Source organism: Echinops telfairi, unplaced genomic scaffold (genome assembly GCF_000313985.2).
Source record: "Echinops telfairi isolate 266 unplaced genomic scaffold, ASM31398v2 ScPeMD7_7422;HRSCAF=8460, whole genome shotgun sequence".
Taxonomy (NCBI): domain Eukaryota; kingdom Metazoa; phylum Chordata; class Mammalia; order Afrosoricida; family Tenrecidae; genus Echinops; species Echinops telfairi.
The window spans coordinates 2,148,642-2,170,834 of record NW_022111322.1 but is presented as its reverse complement, the minus strand read 5'-3'; the positions used below and the strand labels follow the sequence as shown (position 1 = coordinate 2,170,834).

The 22,193-nt window shown below is 39.0% G+C and overlaps 1 protein-coding gene across 1 annotated transcript in view; it reads right to left on the bottom strand.

Annotated features, from left to right (window-relative positions):
* The window catches only part of TOPBP1 (DNA topoisomerase II binding protein 1), a 55,339-nt gene that overhangs the window by 24,718 nt on the left and 8,428 nt on the right, over nucleotides 1-22,193 (bottom strand). Inside the window, exons 6-15 of the mRNA XM_045297815.1 lie at nucleotides 18,739-18,921; nucleotides 17,434-17,600; nucleotides 15,383-15,546; nucleotides 15,013-15,260; nucleotides 8,147-8,463; nucleotides 7,207-7,379; nucleotides 4,364-4,575; nucleotides 2,594-2,889; nucleotides 660-833; nucleotides 456-565 (exon numbers count right to left, since the gene is read on the bottom strand). Coding sequence (XP_045153750.1) covers nucleotides 456-565; nucleotides 660-833; nucleotides 2,594-2,889; nucleotides 4,364-4,575; nucleotides 7,207-7,379; nucleotides 8,147-8,463; nucleotides 15,013-15,260; nucleotides 15,383-15,546; nucleotides 17,434-17,600; nucleotides 18,739-18,921 — 2,044 coding nt within the window. The remainder of the gene's footprint in view (nucleotides 1-455; nucleotides 566-659; nucleotides 834-2,593; nucleotides 2,890-4,363; nucleotides 4,576-7,206; nucleotides 7,380-8,146; nucleotides 8,464-15,012; nucleotides 15,261-15,382; nucleotides 15,547-17,433; nucleotides 17,601-18,738; nucleotides 18,922-22,193) is intronic.

Sequence of the window (22,193 nt, the reverse complement as noted above, 5' to 3'; positions counted from 1 at the left end):
TATTTATGAGACTACAAACTCTTAAAGGCAGGGATTCTTTTTTGTGTGGCAAATATATATATATATATATAAAACACTCTCCAATTGGATTATTGATATCCTTTACCAAATTATTCCACCTCTATTAATAGAAACTCAATGCCCACTAAGCAAAAATTCTTCCTCCTTCACCGGAGGTAACCATGGTCAAGTTTGGTTCTCAGCAGGGATTCTTTTAGATCCTCCTTTTCGGTCATAAGAATCTCCGTTTCTAGAAGAGTGGGTGGCACAAATTACAGTCGCCAAGATTGACTGGGCCCCTAACGATTACATGTATGAGTGACCTGCCAATCAACAGTCAAGTTCAACAGATTTTGTAGAAAACGACACTAAGAGTGCTTCCCTGTAGATGTTCACAACAGCTTCAGGGTTCTCTCAGACCGGGTCACCCCCAAGCACAAGTATTTGCCAACTACCTGTAGTCTGCTCCTAGAGAGGCCGCGATCCCATTCAGCTCACTCTGCTTCTTACTCAGTTTTTTACTAACACAGATCACTACCTGGTCAAGTGGCTTTGAGGGGTCTTTCTACAAATGGAAAATAAAAGAAACACACAGACCATTATTTATTTGAAATGTTTTTTGACCCTAAACCTCCTTTTAGTTAGAAGCCTAATTCTACCTTCTCAGGCGGGGCATTTTTCAGTGGAGGACTGGCAGAAAGAGCAATGGCATTCTGACAGCTATTTGCCACGGCCAGCTTCAAATTTCTGCTGATGACTTCTGAAAGTGGCGTATTCACCTTCTTTCTCTGTTGACTGAGCTGTCCTGGAGTTTCCAAGGCTGCAAGCGCATCCTGTATGCACAGAGGGCAACGGAAGAGAGGGGAAAAGAAGGGACGGAAAAGGGACAGGGGACATAAGGACAGATAAAGGGAAGGAGGAAGGGTTTGAGAAAAGGAAGGAGGGAGTAATATTAATTGAACTACAACGTTCACCTCTTCTGGTTTTATTTCCTTTAACTGACCATAAAAAGAATGAAATATCCATATACACTACGAACGAAAAAAAATTCCTCAGCAAATTGACTCAGAGAATAACAGGCATACATTCCAAGGGGTGTTTATATACAAAGCGGCTGCTAAGAGTTTGTGGGAAATGGAATTAATAGACAACAGGGGTTTTCCATGCACTTTTTGATCATCCCTTGTGAGAATTAAGCACTCTATACAGCAAAGAAGAAATCAGAAAGGAAATGAAAAGAAACCTCAGGTCAATGAAAACAGAAATGCAGCACACTAAAACTTTTACGCGCTGTAGGAAGAGCAGTACATAGTGGGAATCCCTGACAGCAAGGATTTGTATTAAAGAGATAAAACCAACAGCCTAGCTTCTTCCACCTTAAAGAATCAGAATAAAAATAAACTAAACCCAGAGCTAGCAGAGAAAAGGAAATTACAAATTAGAATGGAGATAAATGAAAGCAAACACAAAAAATAACAGTAAACAAAACTTAAAAATTGGTTCTTTAAAAGGATTATCAGAATTCACAAACTTCATACTGACCAAGAAAAAGAGGTGAAACGAACTACAATTAGAAACAAAGGTGGGGGACATTACTCCCAGCCTCACAGAAATAAAAAGATTACTAAACAACCTATGTGAAATAGATAGTTTCAAAATGTGCCAAGAAGAAATAAGAGTATCTCAACAGACCTCTAACAAGTAAAGACTTTGAATCAATAAGCAAAATCTTCCTAACCAAAGAGAAGTCCTCGGTTTTTCTGAAAACAAGCATAAAAACATGCCATTCATTGTGAGGTCAGTATTGGACAGATACAAAAGCCAACGAAAACACAAGAAAACTATAGATCAATATCCCCCTATGAATGATGTGTGTGGGGTCCTCAAAAAAGTGAAAACAAACAAACACCCTAGAGATCTGACTCCAACATTAGATAATTATAGCTCAATAAAGAAATTGCTTTAAATAAAAAACATATATTCCTTAAAAAGAAAGATTACATACAAGTAAGATTAATGGTAAGAATGCAACGATGGCTCAACATTATAAATATAAAACAATAAAAACACATTAATAGAACCGCTACATAATAGATGGAAAAAAGTTTGATTAGCGCTACTGGCACAAAAAAAGGATAACACCTAATATTCCTTCACAGTTAGCACTCAGTAAACTAGAAATGGAAGAGAGCTTCCTTCACACGATCGATGCATTTAGAAAAACCCTCAGCTAAGACTACACACAATGGAGAATGACCAGTGCTTCCACATAAGAGTAGGAACAAGACAGGGGCACCAAGTTGTGTGCTCTGGGATTCAATCTATAAACGGCAGTGTGCTTACACAGGGGGAGCAGGGGGGTGGGGTGGGCGGCAAACGTCCACAGAGAACAGAATGAAGACGGCATCTCCCACAGACTTTTGGATGCCTCCTCATATATCTGTAGCTGTCACGGAGACAGAGACTCAGTAACATGAATCCATGTGCAAACATCTCTTAAAAGTGAAATACTACAAACGTTAAAACCTTATGCAGATCTTTATGGACTCCAAAACTGTTAATGCAAGGCCTATTTCCTATAAATCAGTCTTACCTTCACATCAAAGGTCGGTTTGAAGAGCTTGTCTTTGGACAGGAACTTGGATGGTGTGTCCAGGTGCAAGGAGGGCTCCTTCTGAAGTGGCTGGCCCACGCTCGGGGCGACTGACACCTGCCCGGTGTGCTGTGAGATCACTGCCTGGAAAGCCTTACTCTGAAACCGGTTCAAATCGAGGGGGGTAACGGCCTTCTTCCTGTAGGCTTCCAGGGGAGAACCAGTAGACTCCGGAGTAGCTGGATTTATATTTCCACCATTTACTACTTCCATTTCCACCTTTTGCTCTAGGGATTCTAGATGAGAAGAAACAGTGTCAGCCGCTGCTGTCTTCGAAAGAGGCACAGAAGAATTTATTCTTAACATCCGGTTTGTTTTTTAAATTAATTTTCAAGTACATTCTGAAACAGTTATATACTTTCTAAGAGGCAAACCAGATGATATATTAAAATGTACTCAGATTAAGACAGGCACGTCACTAGAACAAATACCAGTAATTAGTACAAATGGATTCGTTACCTCTTTTTGCTTTGCCAAAAATTACATAAATGCCATCCACATCCATGGCAGTGAAAAGAAATCCACAGTTACCTGTATGCAGCCCACAATACAGATTACTGTATATAACTCGAGTATAAGGCAACCTGAGTGTCAGCCGAGGCACCCAATTTTACCACAAAAACTACATTAAACATGTGTTGAAAATGCGGCTTCTACACAAGTATATATAGTAACAAACCGTCTAGAAACATAAGTGAATCAAGGTCAGAAAGTCTTTAATGAGACTTAAATGGAACCCAGCATAACCTGTGCCTCAGCCCTAGTGTCCATGAATGATGTCAGGGTAGCATGTGACAGCTCTGAGGTGGTTCCCAGCGGCTGCCAGAAATGTGCCCAGGAGTGGTGCCATTGCACAAAAGTAGTTACTAATTCCTCCCTTTCTTGCCACCTTTTAACAGTGGTTGGCAAAAAGCACTGGCTGGGTGGCTACTTGATACCAAGGTCTCACGTCAGATACTGGGAATGTATAAGGCACAAGACATAAAGGTTCCCTGCCTTTTGAGAGACTACAGTTATCAGGCAGACACAAAGGCAAACCAGCAGTTTAACTATGGGAGAAGAGCTGCAAGAGGAACCCTGTAGGGCAGTGGTTATCAACCTGTGCGTCGCTACCCCTGTGGGGGTCTAATGGCCCTTTTATGGGGATTACCCAATTCATAACAGTAGCAAAATTACCATTATGAAGTAGCAACGAAAATAATTTTATGGTTGGGGTGTCACCACAACTTGAGGAAATATATTAAGGGTCCCCACATTAAGAAGGTTGAGAACCACTGCTATAGGGTGTGATGAGAAAGAAATCTAAGTGGCATCAAGGCCATATCGGATGAGTCAAAGTATGTGTTCAAAGGAAAGTGATACATACCAAGCTAAAAACTAGGAGATAAGAAGGAAAGGCAGAAAGGCAAGTGTGAGGCGGTTACAGGACATGTGCAAATGCCAAAGGGAAGGGGAAGTGAGCACCATGTCAATGCGAGCCACTCAGGCTTCCATCTTTAGACTACAAATACTGACAATCGGGAAGGCTTCTAACAGATGTTATGTAAGAGTTGACGCTGTTGCTACAATTAAGCCCATGTGCTAAGTGCCAGCATTCTTTGGGTGCCCAGTAACAAAACACCCCACAATGGGTCAGTAACCTACAGTGCAGAGCAGAGAGCAATACTTTCCTAAAAATAAACACAGAACAACAAAAATGAAATGACGAACCTTCTTTGGGTGCAATTTCTATCAGAAAATGGCCTTCCTCTGCCCTCCTTCCCGTCCGAGCCGTCTCCAACAGCCAAGCTAAAGTGACCGCCGGCAGGTTCCACTTCTTCGAAGCTTCGTATTTAGAGCCACTTGGCTCTTTCAATACAAGATGTGTACTGGCAAGCATGCCTTTCTTGGCATTGGATTTCCGAACGAAGTACTCTTGGACGCTGAGATTTGTATGGCAAGAAAAGCAAAAGGTCATACACAGAATTAATCAGCAAACGAAAAACAGGGTAGATTTCTTGTGATTTATTGTCTAATACATATATCGATTTATTGTCTTTCTTTAATCAAGCTAATTCCCTTACAAATGCTTAGTCTAGGATTAAAATATATTGCTGCAATGAAGCTTCTGATAAGCACATTCAACTAGACTTTACAAGAAAAGACAGAAAAATTACTTCCTTCGTCATCACGCACCACCTTTGTCATTTTCTTTCCTCCCATAGAGGCATGGGGTGATCAGAAGTACAAAGAAAGCGCATGAGTTGAACACTGTTCTTTTTATCCCACTACAATTTCTCAAAGCACGTTCACATTGCCACTTGGCATCAGTGGGTACATGATTTTAGGGCCCCTGTGGAAAATCAGTAGATGCTCGAGTTCTTTATATATATACAGAACTCTGCTGTATCTGTTAAACCATTTGGAGATTATTTATAATACCTAATGCAATGTAAATTCTAATTAAATTGCACTTGACCCTCATTCTTAGCCTCCGAGGGCTTGTTTTGCTCACTTCATTGTGCGCCCCACCCCAATATTAGCAATCCAGCTGGTTGAATCTGAAGACACGGGACCCGAGGGTACAGAGCATGGAGGAAAATCTCTTGACCGCCTCACTATTTCCTTTAAATACTAGTACTTTAAAGATCTGAGAAAGAGAAAGGTAAGTTCCTTGCTCAAGCTCAGGGTGAATTAAAACTCAGGAGAGGAACACTAACACCTGACATATAAACAGAATACATTTTCTTCTATGATTTACTGATATATTTCCTGCTCCAATCTGAAATTGTTTCTTCAAACTTGCGTTTTAGTGGAGAAATGGTATGGGGAAATTGCCATCTGGGCACTGGTGATGCCTGAACTATAGGTCTGATAACTATTTCTAGACTTAGGGTTTGATTTTCTCTTTCAACCAAAGATAATAAAAGCAGTTCTAAAATTCCTAGTAGATAGGGTCTTTTGGTTTTGTTTTTAGTACTACATTTCTGCAATATCTTTCATTGTAATCAGTGACTATGTTTCTTTCGCACACTCTGCTTTTTCGAAGTAACTGAGGCTTCCTATCTGGCCAAGTATTTTAAGGGCAACTTAAATGAGGGTGTCACAGGTTATTGAAAAGACAAGTTCACCACCCCAGAGTAGATAGTTAATCATACCCTGCCTTGTTTTCTTGCTCATTTGACCTGCCATGAAGTAAAAGATGAGTTAAAATCTCTGATACAAGTAGCTAAGTTTCTGTTGATTGCTCCTTGTAACTCCATTGTGTCTTATGATGATACCCTATTGCAGTGGTTCTCAACCTTCCTAATGCCGCGACCCTTTAATACAGTTCATGTGTGGTGACCTCCCCTCACCATAAAATTTTCATTGCCACTTCATAACTGTAATTATGCTACTGTTATGAATCGGGCGACCCCTGTGAAAGTCTCGTTCAACCCCCAAAGGGGTCGCAACCCACAGGTTGAGAATCGCTGCTCTACTGGGTACACAGGTATTTTATCTTCAATAAAACACCCTTTATCCTCATTTGTGCATTTCTCTTTTTTGGTTCAATACTTTATTTGAATTCAAACTTATTGTTTTTGTTAGATACCATGGAGTCGGTTCTGACCCACAGCAACCTTATTATGCAGAGCAAAACAAAATACTAGCTGGTCCCTGTGCCATCCCCAATTGCTCCTAAATCCAGTGCAGCCATAGTGTCAATCCATCTCCCTCAGGACCTTCCTCTCCTCCTCTGGCCCTCCACTTTACCTAACATGATGTCTTTTTCCAGGAGGGGCCTCTCCTGACAACCCTCCTGTTAGCATTTTCTTTATATAGCTTTGCACATTTCCCCCCACCCCACCGCACACTTTCTAAATCACTTTGTTATATGTAGGTCTCTCTCCCGACCCCTAGCAACAGTTTTATTGACATATAATTCACATATCATAAAATCCAATAGTTCAACTATATGTCTCTTATTTTAAACTCAATAGTTTGGCTTTGCTCTATGATCTCATTTAAAGGTCTTTTTTTTTAATGTTGAAGTTTAGTTTATTTACATTGATTGATATAACAGTTGTTCACCTAAAGGGTTAAGTTAAGCTAATATGGATTTTGGAAGCAAACTGTTATATTCATTTTTCAATATAAACGCTTCACATTTGCATTTATGCCTAAAAACCAGTTTAACAGATGTAAACTAACAAATAAATCATCCATATAGCATACAGAAGGAAATAATGCTCAGACAAGTTATATTCAATAATGATACATGAACCAGGATTAAATGAGGGTGCTTCAAGAAGTTCATGGGGAAAAAAATGGATCCCGCCGCCCCCATCACACACATAACCTTTCTGAAGCCCCTCTATTGATGAGCACAACAGTAAAACATTAATGAATATAGTCCTAATATAGTCCCAAACATTTCTCTAGCAGTATCCTCCCCTTTGATACTTTGAACTATCACACAGACGCACCACACACTATCCATAACAAAGATGCCCAGTCAAATTCTAACTTGAATGCTCTCAAGTCAGTCAAAACAAATACGAAGACAGCAAGTACACTGACACATTACTTACCTTGCTCCAAGACGACTGGCTAAGAAGGTCAAAGAATCTTTTTCTGCTCCAACACACTGGCTGAATGAAATGACACAATCTTCCAACGGAGTTGTTCCTGCCATGACTGGGACTGGCACAAAGAGAGGATTTGACTTTGGATCAAATAAAGTCTGGTGGTCTATACAACTAACCTTTGAAAACAAGAGACACGTAAGAGGAAACTTGAAGCAAGCAACGAGATTCTGACCATTCAGTTAGAGTAACAGTAATTGTAATTTACATAAAAATCAATTCCACCTTAACAGAAACTTGTTTATTCATAATGCATTTCAAAATTTAAAATTCAAGGAACTACAGATATCAATTCATTATATGCAGACAGTAAAACCATTCAGATTTATCATTTGTCACTGAATTGTGCTTTAACTCTGGCCAACATACTAGTTTCGATTTTTTTTCCTTTTTATTTTTATGCAAGGTCAATACTGAACTCATCAGTGGTAAGCTGACAAGAGATAATACCAAAGAGCATGTCATGTTTTAACTGCAAGAACACAGGGAGGACTGAATAACACGAGATGACCAGGAGTGGCCTTCTAAGGGTGACTGTTGCTACGACCCTAGGGCACATTCCTCTCTCCCAGAATTAGGACTAACAACACTTGGATATAGTCCTATTTTAGAATTTCTCTCACCAAAAGCAAAATTCCAGGTAGTGCAAAAACCCAAATCCCTAAGACGTGCACAGGAGCCCAGGTGGCGTAGGGGGGCTTTCCAGCCCACAGAGCGATCGTCTCAGAAGTCCACAGGGACAGTTCTGCCCGTCTGTGGGGTGGCTAAGAGTCGACAGTGACTCGACGGCAGTGAGGGAGTGAATGAGTGAAGAAGCAAACCCCGGGACTTTAGGCACTCAGACAGCCTTCAATATAATCATTCAACCGCTGCAACATTTCCTTACCAGCCACGTATTTGTCACCACCTCGCCCACCGTGGCCTTCACGTCACACCCTAGCAGAGGAACCACAGCATAATCGGCAACGGTTCTGCTCTGAAGGGACACAATTCTTCCAGCATTTTCTCTTATGATGCTTTCCACATTAAACTCATTTTCTTTACTAAAACCCATAATAAGGAAACTCTTTTGGTTAAACAAGCCTTCTTCAGCCAGTATAACAGTGTCAGTGAGGCAATGACTGGCAGAAGGCTGGTTTTCTTCTTGCAGAGATATATGAGTAGAATCATTAAGGGGCACAGCTTCAGACGTCTCAGCCTCAACTGGAAGAGAGAGAAAAAGTTTTCAAATAACAGGTGACTTATAAAGTTTATTTCTTAGCAAGGATATCAATGTAACTTGAATTCTGTACATCGTGGCCACATTTAAAAATCCAAAAGTTTAAATGAAGAAAGCATGAGTCCACTCCATCTTACGGGTTGCCAAGGGTCATCATGCTCCGTTCAGTGGACACTCAAGAGCACTCATGCTGCTGTTCTAGGATTGTCTAGTACCCAGTGAGCATAAGGAGCTGAAAGTAAGGACAGCACTATGACCTCCACGGGTCTGCCCGGGGATCAAGAGGATATAGAAAATACCATTAAAGGAAACCGGAAGTAACCAGCCCTAACTATGGAAATGGCCACATGAATTAGAAAACAACCAAGTCCAAACCAAACTCACTGCCATGGATGTGATCCCCACCCTAGCAAGCCGACAGGGCAGGGCCGAACAGCCTCTGGGGGTCTGAGATGGTAAACCTTGACAGGAGCAGTCTCTCTCCTTGTAATGAGCAGCCCAACGGGTAACCCACTATGCCACCAGGGCAAGCGAATTAAAATAGAATTAATATTACTTCTATTTTTAAATGCTATAACCTAAAATTCCAAATATGCTCATAATGAAACAGTAGCTACTCAGTGCCTACATGTATTTCTGTAAAAACAACTCATCCAGAATCTAAGTGAGGGGCAGGAACCTTTTTCTGCCAAGGACCATTTGAATATTTATAACATTATTTGCAGGCCATGCTGGTCAAACTTTAATTATTGCACCCCTAATGTGATGGCTGAAAGGGCTTCACTTTGGTGAGGAGCGTGATTTTTAGTTGGTATTGATTATTTGGGCCTTATACATCCCTCGGGCCAAATGTTACCCATACCTGCTTTAAGCAAATTGTCTAAATCTGTTTCCAATGTGGTAGATACTGTCCCCTGGGGGACACAGGAGTGTGTTTTTTTTTTCCCCCTGAAAAGAGGGCAGTAGGCCAAATAAATTTTTGGATAACCTTGGCTGACAGGAGTAGAAGAAAAATGTACAGTTGTCTAAACTACAGTATCACTCACAAAATGCACTGTCCTTACTATATCTAATCTATAACATAAATAACAAGAAGGAGCTTCCAAAAGTTCACATCTTTCATTTCTATCATCCCATGAATTTTTTGAAGTACACTAAGGTATAGTGCTGAATGACAATAAGAACATCATATATGGAGAAAAAAGCAAATGGTTGTTAAAAAGATGAGAGAAATAAAGACAAAATGGAAGAGACTCTAAAAATTGCTCTTGAACAGAGTAGCTAAAGCAACCAGAAGAAATGATGAAGTTACAGAAGACCAAAGGCTAAATTCAAAACAAGAGAAAAATCAACTTTTTTAAAGACTGGGCAATTAAAAATATCACCTAGCATCAATTCAAAGCTAATTTTCAAGAAAATCATATCCATCAGTATATAAATGAGTGACCATAAAATGATTGTGTCTATGTGTGTACAATTATGTAGTACAACTACCTTTGAAATGCTAGGAAATAAAACCACATATATCTGCTTCAAAAAAAGAAGAAGAAATGAAGTAAAAGAGCCGAAAGAAAACGTCAAAGGACAGCTCAAGAAGGCAAGTAAAGCATTATTATGAAATGTGCAAAGGCTTAAGAGTTAAAGCCCAAAGAGAAGAGCAAGCTCAGCATATCTCAAGTGGAAAGAACTGAAGAAAAAAGTCAAGACAAGTTGCAATATTGGAAGATTCCAGGGGCAAAATGCTGCATGATGTAGGAGACATCAAAAGAAGATAAAAGAAATATACAGTCATTATATTCAAAGGAATTGGTTGGCATTTGCCATTTCAAGAGACATGTATGGCCAAGAACTGATGTTATTGTAGCAAGAGGTCAGGTTTCAGGAACTGATGGAATAGCAATTGAAATGTTTCAACAAACCAAGACAGTAATGGGAAGGGCTCACTCATCTATGCCATGAAATTTAGAAGTTACCTGGGCAACCAACTGAAAGATCCACACGTATGCCTGTTCCTAAGGGAGGTGACCAAACAGAATGCAAAAATTATCTAATAATATCATTAATTTCAGATTCAAGTACAATTTTGTTAAAGATGATTAAAAGTTGATGTTGCAGCAGTACATCAGTACAGACCTGATAGAAACTCAAGCCAGATTCAGAAGACAAGGAACAAGGGATATAATTCCTGGTGTCAGATGTTTGTGTTTTTTTGACTGTGCAAAGGCATTCATTCTCTGTAGATGCTAATAATACGATACTTCAAAGAATGGGGACATTCCATTGTGCTCATGTGCAACCCGTACACAGGCCCAGAGGCAGTCATTTAAATAGGTCAAGGGGAAACTAAAAATAAAAACAAGTGTGCATCAGGGTTTATCTCTGCCCCATACTTGTTCAGTTATAAACTCAGCAAATAATCCAAGAAGCTGTGGTATCAGGACAGGCGGAAGGTCCATTAACAATCTCTAATATGTAGAGGACACAAATCCACTTGCTAAAAGCCAAGAAGGCTTCAACCGTTTATTGAGGAAGATCAAAGGCTACAATCCGCGCTGTTACAAGTTGAAGGAGACGAAAACCTGCACAACTGGATCATGAGAAATGGAGGAAAGATAGAAGGTGTCTAAGGTTTCTTTTCACTTGGATTCACAATCAAACCCATCACTGTTGAGTCGACTTAACTCATAAAAGCCCATTGCTTATTCCTTCATTTTCTCAGCTGTCATCTTGAATAATAAAGCCCAACTGGGGCAATGGTATGTGGCTGGTTGCTAACTGTAAGGTTGGCTGTTTGAGCACACCCCACAAGTCTAGGAGACAAAAGAACTGTTCATCTACTCCTCTAAAAAACCCAGACTAGTCTGTGACATAAGATCACTAGCAGTCACAATGGCACCCACTGCCAGTATTTCTAGAAGTATATCACCAAGCCTATATTCACAGCACTACCAAGAAGGTTCCAAATATCAGCCTTTAAAGTTAAGGGAGGGTGAAGGAGAGGAGGAGTGGTATGTGTGTAAATCATTTGTACCACCTAGGGATCAAAAACAATGCTTAATTTGGAGGCCCCTAAAGACAATGAAAATACTACACAGTAAAATCACATAAGCTTAGTGTGTGAAAATAGGGGTAGTGGTTAATGATGATCAAAAATAAAGCTTGTGTGTTATTAAAGTGAAAGAAACGCTGATTAATTACAGATTTTGTTAAGTTATGATGTGTGTTAAGAGTTCACTGGGTAGTCACCAGGAATGAAGAGTATGGGTAACTTACAAACTGGCGATACGGGGAGGGTGGGTGGAAAGGGGGAACCGATTACAAGGATCTACATGTGACCTCCTCCTTGGGGGATGGACAACAGAAAAGTGGGTGAAGAGAGACGTCGGACAGGGCAAGATATGCCAAAATAATAACATAAATTTTATCAAGGGCTCATGAGGGAGGGGGGAGTGGGGAGGGAGGGGAAAAATGAGGACCTGATGCCAGGGGCTTAAGTGGAGAGCAAATGTTTTGAGAATGATGAGAGCAATGAATGTACAAATGTGCTTTACACAATTGATGTATATATGGATTGTGATAAGAGTTGTATGAGCCCCCAATAAAATGATTTAAAAAAAAACCCAAAAACAGACAGAAGGGTATAGAGAGCTAGGAATGGGAGAAAGACTCAATTTATACTGAAGGCAAATATGTATCAGTATAAACATTAACCCAAATAAGGTAGGGATACCTCTATTAGCATTATTCACATGGGCTTTAAGTGAAAAGCTCATAAGAAAATGAGGACCATCGCATCATTAAACTTCAACAGAGACATGAAACTAAATGTGGGCTAACTACATGGAGAAACTAACACAGCTATCATCACAGCGGAGGAATATAGCACATTTCTCATTAATTTGTAAACCAACCAGGTAAAACTTTAATGTCACAGATAAGAACAAGTCAAAAAGTATTGGTATAAAATAACAGACAGCTTTATTAAACAAAACTATCAAAATGTGTAGCTGTTGCGTCTTAACATAGCATACATTTGGTCTCTACACTGCTGAAAATGGGGTTTTCCATCTTATTAACCTATTAATACAAGAATTACGGGCTGAAACATTGTAACATGGCTCATCTTAATGCTGGCCCTCCTGAAGAGATCACTGAAGATGTTGGAGCTATAGAAGTGTGGTGAAGACATCAGATGGTGCATTACTATCAGAAAGAAGTGTCTGGGGTCTTATAGGCTTCTCTTAAAATAAGCAGCCATCTACGTCTACATGGGAAGAGGCCACAAGCTGGTGATTGTATTGTAAATAGTAAAACCCAAATCCAAAGGAAGGGATAGTATCAGAGCTTAAATTGTGAACACTTGGTTTGCAGAAGGCTATGGATAATTGTGAAAGTCCAAAATCCAATTGTGGGGTCCCGACATGGATTAAGCCTCTGGTGACTCCCCTGACTATAGTCGGGGGGTGTGAACAGCCTTGTTATCGAGATCACGCTAGTCAATTACGGCAGGTGTAGTAGGTTAAAATGTAGTTATCATTTGATCTCCCTTTTGATCCATTCTAAAGTTGTCTCAGTTTTAATATTTTCTGCTTTCTTTTCTTAGGTTTTTCTGTTTTGTCAAGTCATGATTGTTGGTCTTGTTTGCATTATTTCCTATTTGTGTTTTTTTATGATTTTCTGTATAAGAAATCTAGGATAGGTAGATCTATAGAGATAGTAACTAGATTACTGTATATACTTGAGTATAAGCCAACCCGAATATCAGCCCAGGCATCTAATTTTACCACCAAAACTGCATTAAAAAATGTCCTGAAAAACTCAGCTTATACACGCTGAGTTTTATATAATATATAAGGTAATAATAGTTTTATATATTATATAAGGTAATAATAGTTTTATATATTATATAAGGTAATAATTATTTAGGGGGGGCTAACAGTGAGTACCTGAAGAAAAAATGTTCTGAAATTGATTGTGGTGATGATTACACAACTTTTCTTAATATAAAGGAATGATTAAATTGTGTAATATGTTAAGTATATGGCAACACAACTACCGTATTTTGAAAAAAGAATTTTGGGCTCTTGGATTGACATCACATTAAAATGTCAGTTTTGATATCAGCCAACAGCCTCAAATTGTGTTCCTTTGTAATATTTTTTTAGTTTGGGGAACAAAAAGTCTGCAGGGGCAAGAAGAGAACTGTAGGGTGGACAGGGTAAGGTTTCTCAAGGACATGAGAGCAACATGGTCCTCGCTGTCCAGGCACACCGTCACAAGGGAGAAAAGAGGGCAATTCTCCAGGCCCTACTCTCACCAGTGCGGTTTTCAATTCCTTAAACTTTAGCCATAATCAAGTCCACGTGATCACCCTGTGTCCTGCACAGAAAAATCTATCAAGAGTACTTGTGGGGTCACAGAAAACAGTTGCCATCAGACTCTCAGCTGTCACATGAGTCGTACATTTAACTGGCCCGGCACAGCCCCTCTGAAGCCCCTTTTCTGATGCCATCTCTTTTTAGAAGACGCCCTAACAAGACTAGAGAACGTGTCTGCAGCCACCCACTAACCGGAGACATGCTCAAACACAGTTGTTTGGAATAAGGCTTGTATGAACTAGATTACGTGTAGCAGTGTTTTTTTACTTAACTCGTTCATATGTAGAAGTCTCCAAATAATCGTAGGGCTCAAGGGGGCTTCAGACGTTCATGGGCAAATTCCGTTATCCTTTTCATTTCCTCATGAACTTTTTGAAGCCCTCTTGTTTATCTTTTCTCATTTACCTAAGAACATTTATGAAGACCATTTCCTAAATATCTCATAGATCAAAACAGATGTAACAAAATTAGGAAATACTTAGGGATAACAATAAAAATGCTACATAACTTTGTACAATGGAACTTACTAAATTAGTACTTTCATAGGAATCTATATATAAAAACACCTTGATAAGAAAACAATGTAATAATCATATGAGTTAAGAATTACAGAAAAAATAATAAAAAGAGTAAATTAATAGAAACAAATCAAAAAGCAAATGCTCATGTTATCCCAAACTCAAACACAAGTTGAACAAGGACTAGAAACACAACTGTTAAAGTGGAATTAAAAAGGAAAGATTAGAGGGTTCAGTCTTGCCAGTTCTCTCTCTCTACACACACACACACACACACACACACACACACACACACACACACACACAACCTTATAGGAGTAAAAGGTTAGCTTAACTAAAGATATAGATATTTTGGAAGAAATCACATAGGTAAATATTGGGTACTAAAATTGCAAATGCAAATCAATTATTATTTGGAGTCCTGGTGGCGCAACGGGTTACACATTGGGTTGCCAACCACCATGCCACAGTTCAAAGTCACCAGCCACTCCCAGCGGGACAAATGAGACTTCTGACTCCCATGAAGAGTTACAGTCTCAGAAATTCCCAGGGTTAAGTCCCTGTCACACAGGGTCTCTATGAGTTGGAACCAACTGAATGGCAGTGAGCTTGGTTTGAAGAATCAAGTACTTCTTACCTACTGTTGAGTCATTGTGCACATATTGAGAGAGCAGCTCTTCATCAGCTTGCTCATGTTTCTCATTTGGTGGAGAGTCTTTAGAAAAACTGCTGCTATTCTTTTTCAAGGGCAGTGTTTTATTTTCAGGTTGGTCTGAGACTGGAATTTCCACTGGCTGGTAGTTAGCATGAATGTAAGGTTCTTCAGGAAGCATATACCCTTTATTAAAACATTCGAGCAACCACTTTGCTCCCACTACATGAGGCCTACAAAAACAGTGCATAGTTACATATTAGTTTAGGATATGCAGTTTCCAGAATTGCATGAATATGCAATTTTAAAAATCACTATACAGTAGAATTGCTTTGAATTAAAAACTGAAAAAAACCTGTGGGCTGATTTATTCCAAAATTGCTTCAATTCATCATCATAATCTCCCACAATCACATGAGTTACATCTTCATTGAGTTGATTAAAACGAATTCCACCTCCACTGTTAATCAGTCTTCTCAGTTTGTCTAGCTTTCGGCCACTGAAGCCACAAAGATATATCTGTACAGAAAGGAAATATTTACTTTAGAAACAAAGATGCTGTATTTCTTTCAAAAGTTACATACTGTGTTAGACAACCCTTCTGTACATTTCAAGATACATAAAGAAATAGGAAGTCTATTCTGACACTTTTATTTTTCATCTTTTGTTCAATCCCACATCCTCATTAATCTTTCACAGTACATACTTGATATAAGTACTTTGTGGCTTTAAACAGAAGCCCAAATCCAACATTTTCTGAACATTAATTACCGTACATGCTTGAGTATAAACCAGCGCAAATATCAGTCGAGGCACATGAGTGTATACAGGAATACACAGCAATTTCTAAATGAAGGTTGCTTCTTAAATTTTGAGAGTCACATTACTGGCAAATTTTAAAATAATTACACAAATAAACTGCAGTTAGGTGACTTCAGAAAAATCTAAGTTTAAATCTTGGTTTAGCTGCCAATGAATAGCTCTAAGACAATAAGCATGTTACTTAAAACTATTTTCTTGTCAACTGAGAATTCCTTTTTATAATAGGGGATTAAACAAAAAGAAAAATTAAGTGAAAGCAATGAGAACCCTGCTTTGAGGATAATACCTATGCAATTATTTTATTGCTTACTATTGAAATATTTTTCAACAAATATAAACAATATAAGAGATCTATTTCTAACTGCATTCCAATCCCAAAGTAAATAATCTCTAATGTTAGAATGTATTTTTGAGGAGCTAATGCCAAAGGCTTAAGTGGAGAGCAAATGTTTTGAGAATGATGAGGGCAACGGATGCACAAATGTGCTTTGCACAATTTGATGTATGTATGGATTGTGATGAGTTGTACGAGCCCCCAATAAAATGATTAAAAAAAAAAAGATTACAACATCCTGTTAAAATCATGTGAGACACAAAGCAAGAACTACCCCCTCTAAATTCTTGACTCTCCCAAACTGTGAGATAATAAATGCTTTTTGCTGTTCAAAAAAAAATGTATTTTTTATGAAAGTAAATAACCAGACTTTATGTATAAGAATAATCAGTCATGTCCAGAATTAATTATAGCAAAAAAGACGAAGTACAAGACGACTTTGCGTTTTGATAGTAAATTTCTAAGTTTTCAAAATATAGAAATATTTTAAAATATTTACCCAATTTCCCTTAACTATAAAAGAAGAGTTAAATACTAGCTGCCTTAGGAAAAGTGCTTGTAGCCTATTCATTTTACCAATGTATGAAGTCATGTGGGAGGTGTTCTAGATTTGAAAAAGCCAGTATATGTTTCCAGCAGGAATCTTCTAAGATCATTAATTTATCAAAAAATTAAATAATCCAACCAAGAACTATTAACAAAGCAGTGGGCCTAACGGTTAGAAATACAGACTTTGAAAGAAAGCAGATTAGGAGCACTACCTGTGTGATCTCAAAACAAAAGCTTTATTCCTCTTAGCCTTCAAGTAATACTCAGTTTACAGTGATTGGTAGGAACTAAATGAGGTTAAATACAAGATATTAATCTGACAAATACAAAATAACTATTCTAGCATACAGCACACTGTACACACTCAATAAATGATAGGGAGAAATAAATAAAAACCCAGTAAGTGGCTCCTATCCTAAGGGCTCTTGAATCAGAAGAGGATGGAAAAGTTGATGTAGGTGAGATGGTTCTGAAAAGAGAACTGAAACGAACTTTGCAGGATGACAGATGAGAGAACATTCTCAGCAAAGGGACCCTGACAATCAGAATCACGAAGTCCAGTGAGTGTCTGCTCAAGTGTAATTAGAAAGGGGCCAAGTCCAACTGTGAAGAGTCCTCAAAATCGGTACTCATTGCTCCCGTGAAATAACAATGCATGTTGTTGCTGACTGCATTGACTTCCTAATAAGGATGGTACCTACCCGGCAGCCATCTAGTAAGTCTTCAGGTGCTTGAAATGTGCTGACATCCAGGTTTTCTAGGCTCTCCGATGTAGACTCTAATTTGCTATTCAGGATGGAATTACATATGGATTCATTTATGCAACTTGCATTGTTAGAAATGTGGCTGACATCTGAAGGAATACCGCCTAAATTAGGGGAAGAAAAAAACACGTCTACTTGTAGAGATAAAATATGAAAGGGGCTTCAACTAAGTCCATGATTAAATTTTCTCTCACACAAAAGGGCTATCAGCAATAAGATTCAAATACTTATTGAAATCTTGGCGGCCAGGTGTGAATAGGAAAAGTGACATGAAAAAATTAAGGTTTTTATCTGATTTAAGACTGTATTTAATAAATACATTCTATAACAGCCATCTCTAAAGGAGGGTTGAAGTTCTTTTAGTAATGGTGGTTTTATTGTTTGAATATTGTTGAAAAGGACTATAGAAATTATGTTCATTTACAACATGACTTAACCTATTAAGACAAAATCTATTCGTTTCCTTTTTGTTTGAATGCATTATTTAGCATATTTTTAGATGTAACTTCTTAAGGTCTTAAGCTTCTCTTGCTCAAACTCTACAACTGAAGAGACTATTAAAGTGCCATCTTGCTAAAGACGGCTTCGCTATCTATTTTTTATGAGAAGTTCTCCAGCATCATTGTTCTAATGATCCCTTAACTTCTGTGAGCTCTCTCACTCATCTAAGACCTTCAAAGCAAAATTTTAAAATTGTGAAAAAAGAATGTACTTAATAAATTTGTACATAATAAAGTTGGCATTATGCCTTCTCAATAAACTGAAGTTGTTGGCTCTAAAGTTCAGGAAACTTACATTTGAAAAAAAAAAAAGTATTCAGCAAACTGCCCATTTAAAAATACAGCATTTATAAAATAGAAACTATTTTAAACTTAATAGCAATACAGATCATCTGTAACTGAAGAAATCAATACTGAGCATTTTTTCTGCACATCACTAAAGTTTTTAAAACTTCATCTAAGTTTTTACTACTAATATTTTTAATTTGTTTGACCATCTTGTAATAGTGTCAGTGTAAAAGGGGTAGCAATGCATTCTAAAAAGAAATAGAACAGTGCAGAGCTAACTGTTTCACTCAATTATATAATCTGGCTATTATATTACTGAGTATGCATGCAAGCATAGCAAAAACAGATTAAACTGCTTGCAACAGCTCAATGATCCCATTAACAAATCAATCCTTCTACAGAAAACTGGTTGTCTTAAAAGCGCTCATTTACTTTAATCCTCAATGAGACTTACTGTCCAGTATGTTGTCCGTGTGGCCAGCAGGTGTCGAAGTATCGGGCATTGTCTTTGTTTCTGGTTTAAGATCTGTCTTGTATATAGATTCATCCTGACAAAAACCTTTCTCAACACTGTCAAAAAACCATTGTGGGGTCACACAGTGGACATTCCATCTCTTGGCACATTCATATTTCTGACCTATCATAGTCATTAAAAATGAGAAAAAATACAAACCATTAATATCTATCTTTGAAGAAACACACAAATTATGAGATCCACCTAAACCCACTGCAGTTGAGTAAATTTGAACTCATAACTGTATATATTTTTAATTCCAAGACTGAAAACATGTAGGAAAGCAGAAAGCCTCACCTTTCTCTCCAGAAGCAGCTGGTGGGTTTCAACTGCTGACCTTGTAGTTAGCAGCCCTACACCTAACACGACACCGCAGTTCCTTCAAATTATGTTGTTGTTGCTAGATGCATTCCCGTCAGTTTTGACTCACAGGGACCCTATGTACTACAGAACATAGCACCGCCTGACCCGGAGAAATCCTTACAATTGTTCTTTTATTTGAGCCTCCTGGTGCAACCAGTACATTAATTCATCTCGCTGACGGTCTTCCTCTTTTTTTCTCTCATGATGTCTTTCTCAAAAGACTGATCTCTCTTGATAACATGTCCAAAGTATTACCATACTTGCTTCCAAGGAGCATTCTGGCTGTACTTCTTCCAAAACAGCTGTTTGTACTGTTTGTCCATGGTACTTTCAATATTTTTTTTGCCAGCACAATTCAAATGCATCAATTCTTCTTCACTCTTCCTTATTCACTGTACAACTTTCATATGCATATGAGGTGATGGAAAAGACCATGGCTTGGTTCAGGTGCACCTTAGACTTCAAAATAACATCCTTGCTTTTTAGTACTCTGATTGTAGATCCAAGCAAGATGAACTCTTTGACTTCATCTTTTCTCCATTTATCATGACTTTGGTCTTCTTAACGTTGAGTTGTAATCCATACTGAAGGCTAAAATCCTTGATCTTCATCAACAAGTGTTTCAAATCCTTTTCATTTTCAGCCATCGAGGTTTCATCACCTACATATCACGCAGGCTGCTAAGCTTTCCTCCAATCCTGATGCTGCATTTTTCTTTATAGTACAGCTTCTCTGATTATTTGCTCAGTATAGAGTGAATATATATGGTGAGAGGATACAAACCTGGCACACCTTTCCTGATTTTAAACCATGTAGTACTCCCTTGTTCGGGTTGCCCAACTGCCTCCCAATCCATGTACAGAATTCACATGAGCAAAATGAAGTGTTCTGGAATTCCCGTTTTTCTCACAGCTAGCCATAGTTTGTTAGAATCCATAATCGGATGCCTTGCATTGTCCATAAAACACAAGTAAACATCTTTCTAGTATTCTCTGATTTCAGCCAAGGTTCATCTGACGCCAGCAATAATATCCCTTGACCCTCTTCTGAATCCAGCCCGATCCTCTGGTAACTCGCTGTCAATGTGAGGTCTTTCAGTTTAAGACATGCTGAGCAAGTTCTTCCTTTTTCGTAATCTAAGTCTTTGTCCTTTGAAACTTTGTTTAGCTATCTTTCTTCATCATTTCTTCCATTTGCCTTAGCTACTCTATGATTAAGAGAAAATTTCAGAGTCCCTTCTAACATCCGCTTTGATCTTTTCTTTCTTCCCTGTCTTTTTGGTGACCTTTTGTTTCCTTTATGAATAGTGTTCCTGATGTCCTCCTACAATTCATCAGGTCTTCGGTCACTAGTGTTCAATGCAGCAATTCGGTCCTTGGGTTGTTCTCGAAATTCAGCTTCTACAAGCATTACAATGCTGGAAGCCCTGTGGTTCTTCTACTGTCTTACGGGGTCACCAAATAGGACTGGGGTTTGTAGTTTGTTTTTAATCTTCAAGTGAAGAACTTCATTTAGTCGTTAATTCATCCAATTAAAAATTAAACCAAGCCTTTCAATTTTATCATTAAGGAGAAAAATGTAAGAGAGAGAGAGTGGATAGCATCCTGGCCCACCAAGCTTCGAGGATGACATTCCAGCTCAGAGCAGCCAATGCAGAGAGAGGACCATAGGGGTTGGCCTCACCACAAAACACAATGTCCCCTTACTGACCTACAGCACTATGGGGGGCAGCACCAGAGACACGGTGCAGGAATTGTACCTGGTCTGACCCCAAACCCCCACAACAAGGCGTAACATGAACAGAGCGTAACAGAACAGCAAGGGGTGCAAAGCAACAAAGTCCCCAAGGAATTCTGAAAAGTCAGACTGAGGGGGCAGGGCTTGGCACTGCATCAGAACTGATCAGAACACACTCATAAGGGTCAGCAGACAGACCTGGAACTATTCATAGGCTATTTTTTGTTTTGCTTTTTGGTTCTTTTTTTTTTTACATCTATATATATAAGATAGGCAGGATAAACAATGGAAGCAACAATTGTGGGGAGGGGCAAGGGAGAAGGGGGAGGTGGGGGAAGGGAGTGAGGAGCCAACAAGCCCAGGGACAATGGAACAACAAAATCTAAAATCTATAGCGATGAGGGTTTAGGACACCTAATGGGGTTTGATCATGTGCAATGTAGCTGAGAGGAATTACTGAGAGTCATATGAAGTCGAACATGACAGCGGGAACTAGGAGGCAAAAGAAATTTATAGAGGTCTAAATACGGACAGGTTCATATGTAAATACATTAATATAGAATGATAGGGATATAGGTTTATGTACATATATTTTTAGGTTATGTATTAAGGTAGCAGATGGACATTGGGCCTCTACTCAAGTCCTCCCTCAAGACAAGCACACTTTGTTCTAATAACCTGGCATTCTGTGATACTCACCTTCCTGACATGATCACTGAAGAAAAAATGGGTGCATAAGCAAATGTGGATAAAACTGATGGTGCCCAGCTATTATAAGATATAGCGAAAGCTTGAAGTTAGAAAAGAGGCCATCTAACAGGGAAGCAACAAAGCCCACATGGACGAAGCACTCCAACCCGTGTGATCACGAGGTGTCCATAGGATCAAGTATCAGGCATCAGGAGACCCAAAATCCATCTGTAGACAATTGGACGTGCTCTCACGGAAGTCACAAGAAAGGGACAAGCCAGCCATGGTGCAGTATAGCACTGACAAAACACACAAACATTCCTCTAGTTTTTTATTGCTTCCTCCCCCACACTATCATGACCCCAGTTCTATCTCACAAATCTGGCTAGACCAGAGCATGTACCCTGACTGGTACAGATAAGAGCTCTGGACACACAGAATTCAGGACAGATAAATCCCTTAGGGCCAATAATGAGAGAAGTGATACAACGAGGGTAGGGGGAAAGTGGGGGATGAAGGGGGAGAAAGGGGGAACCGATCGCCATGACCGATGTACAAACCTCACTCCCTCCCTAAGGGGACGAAGAACAGAAACGTGGGTGAAG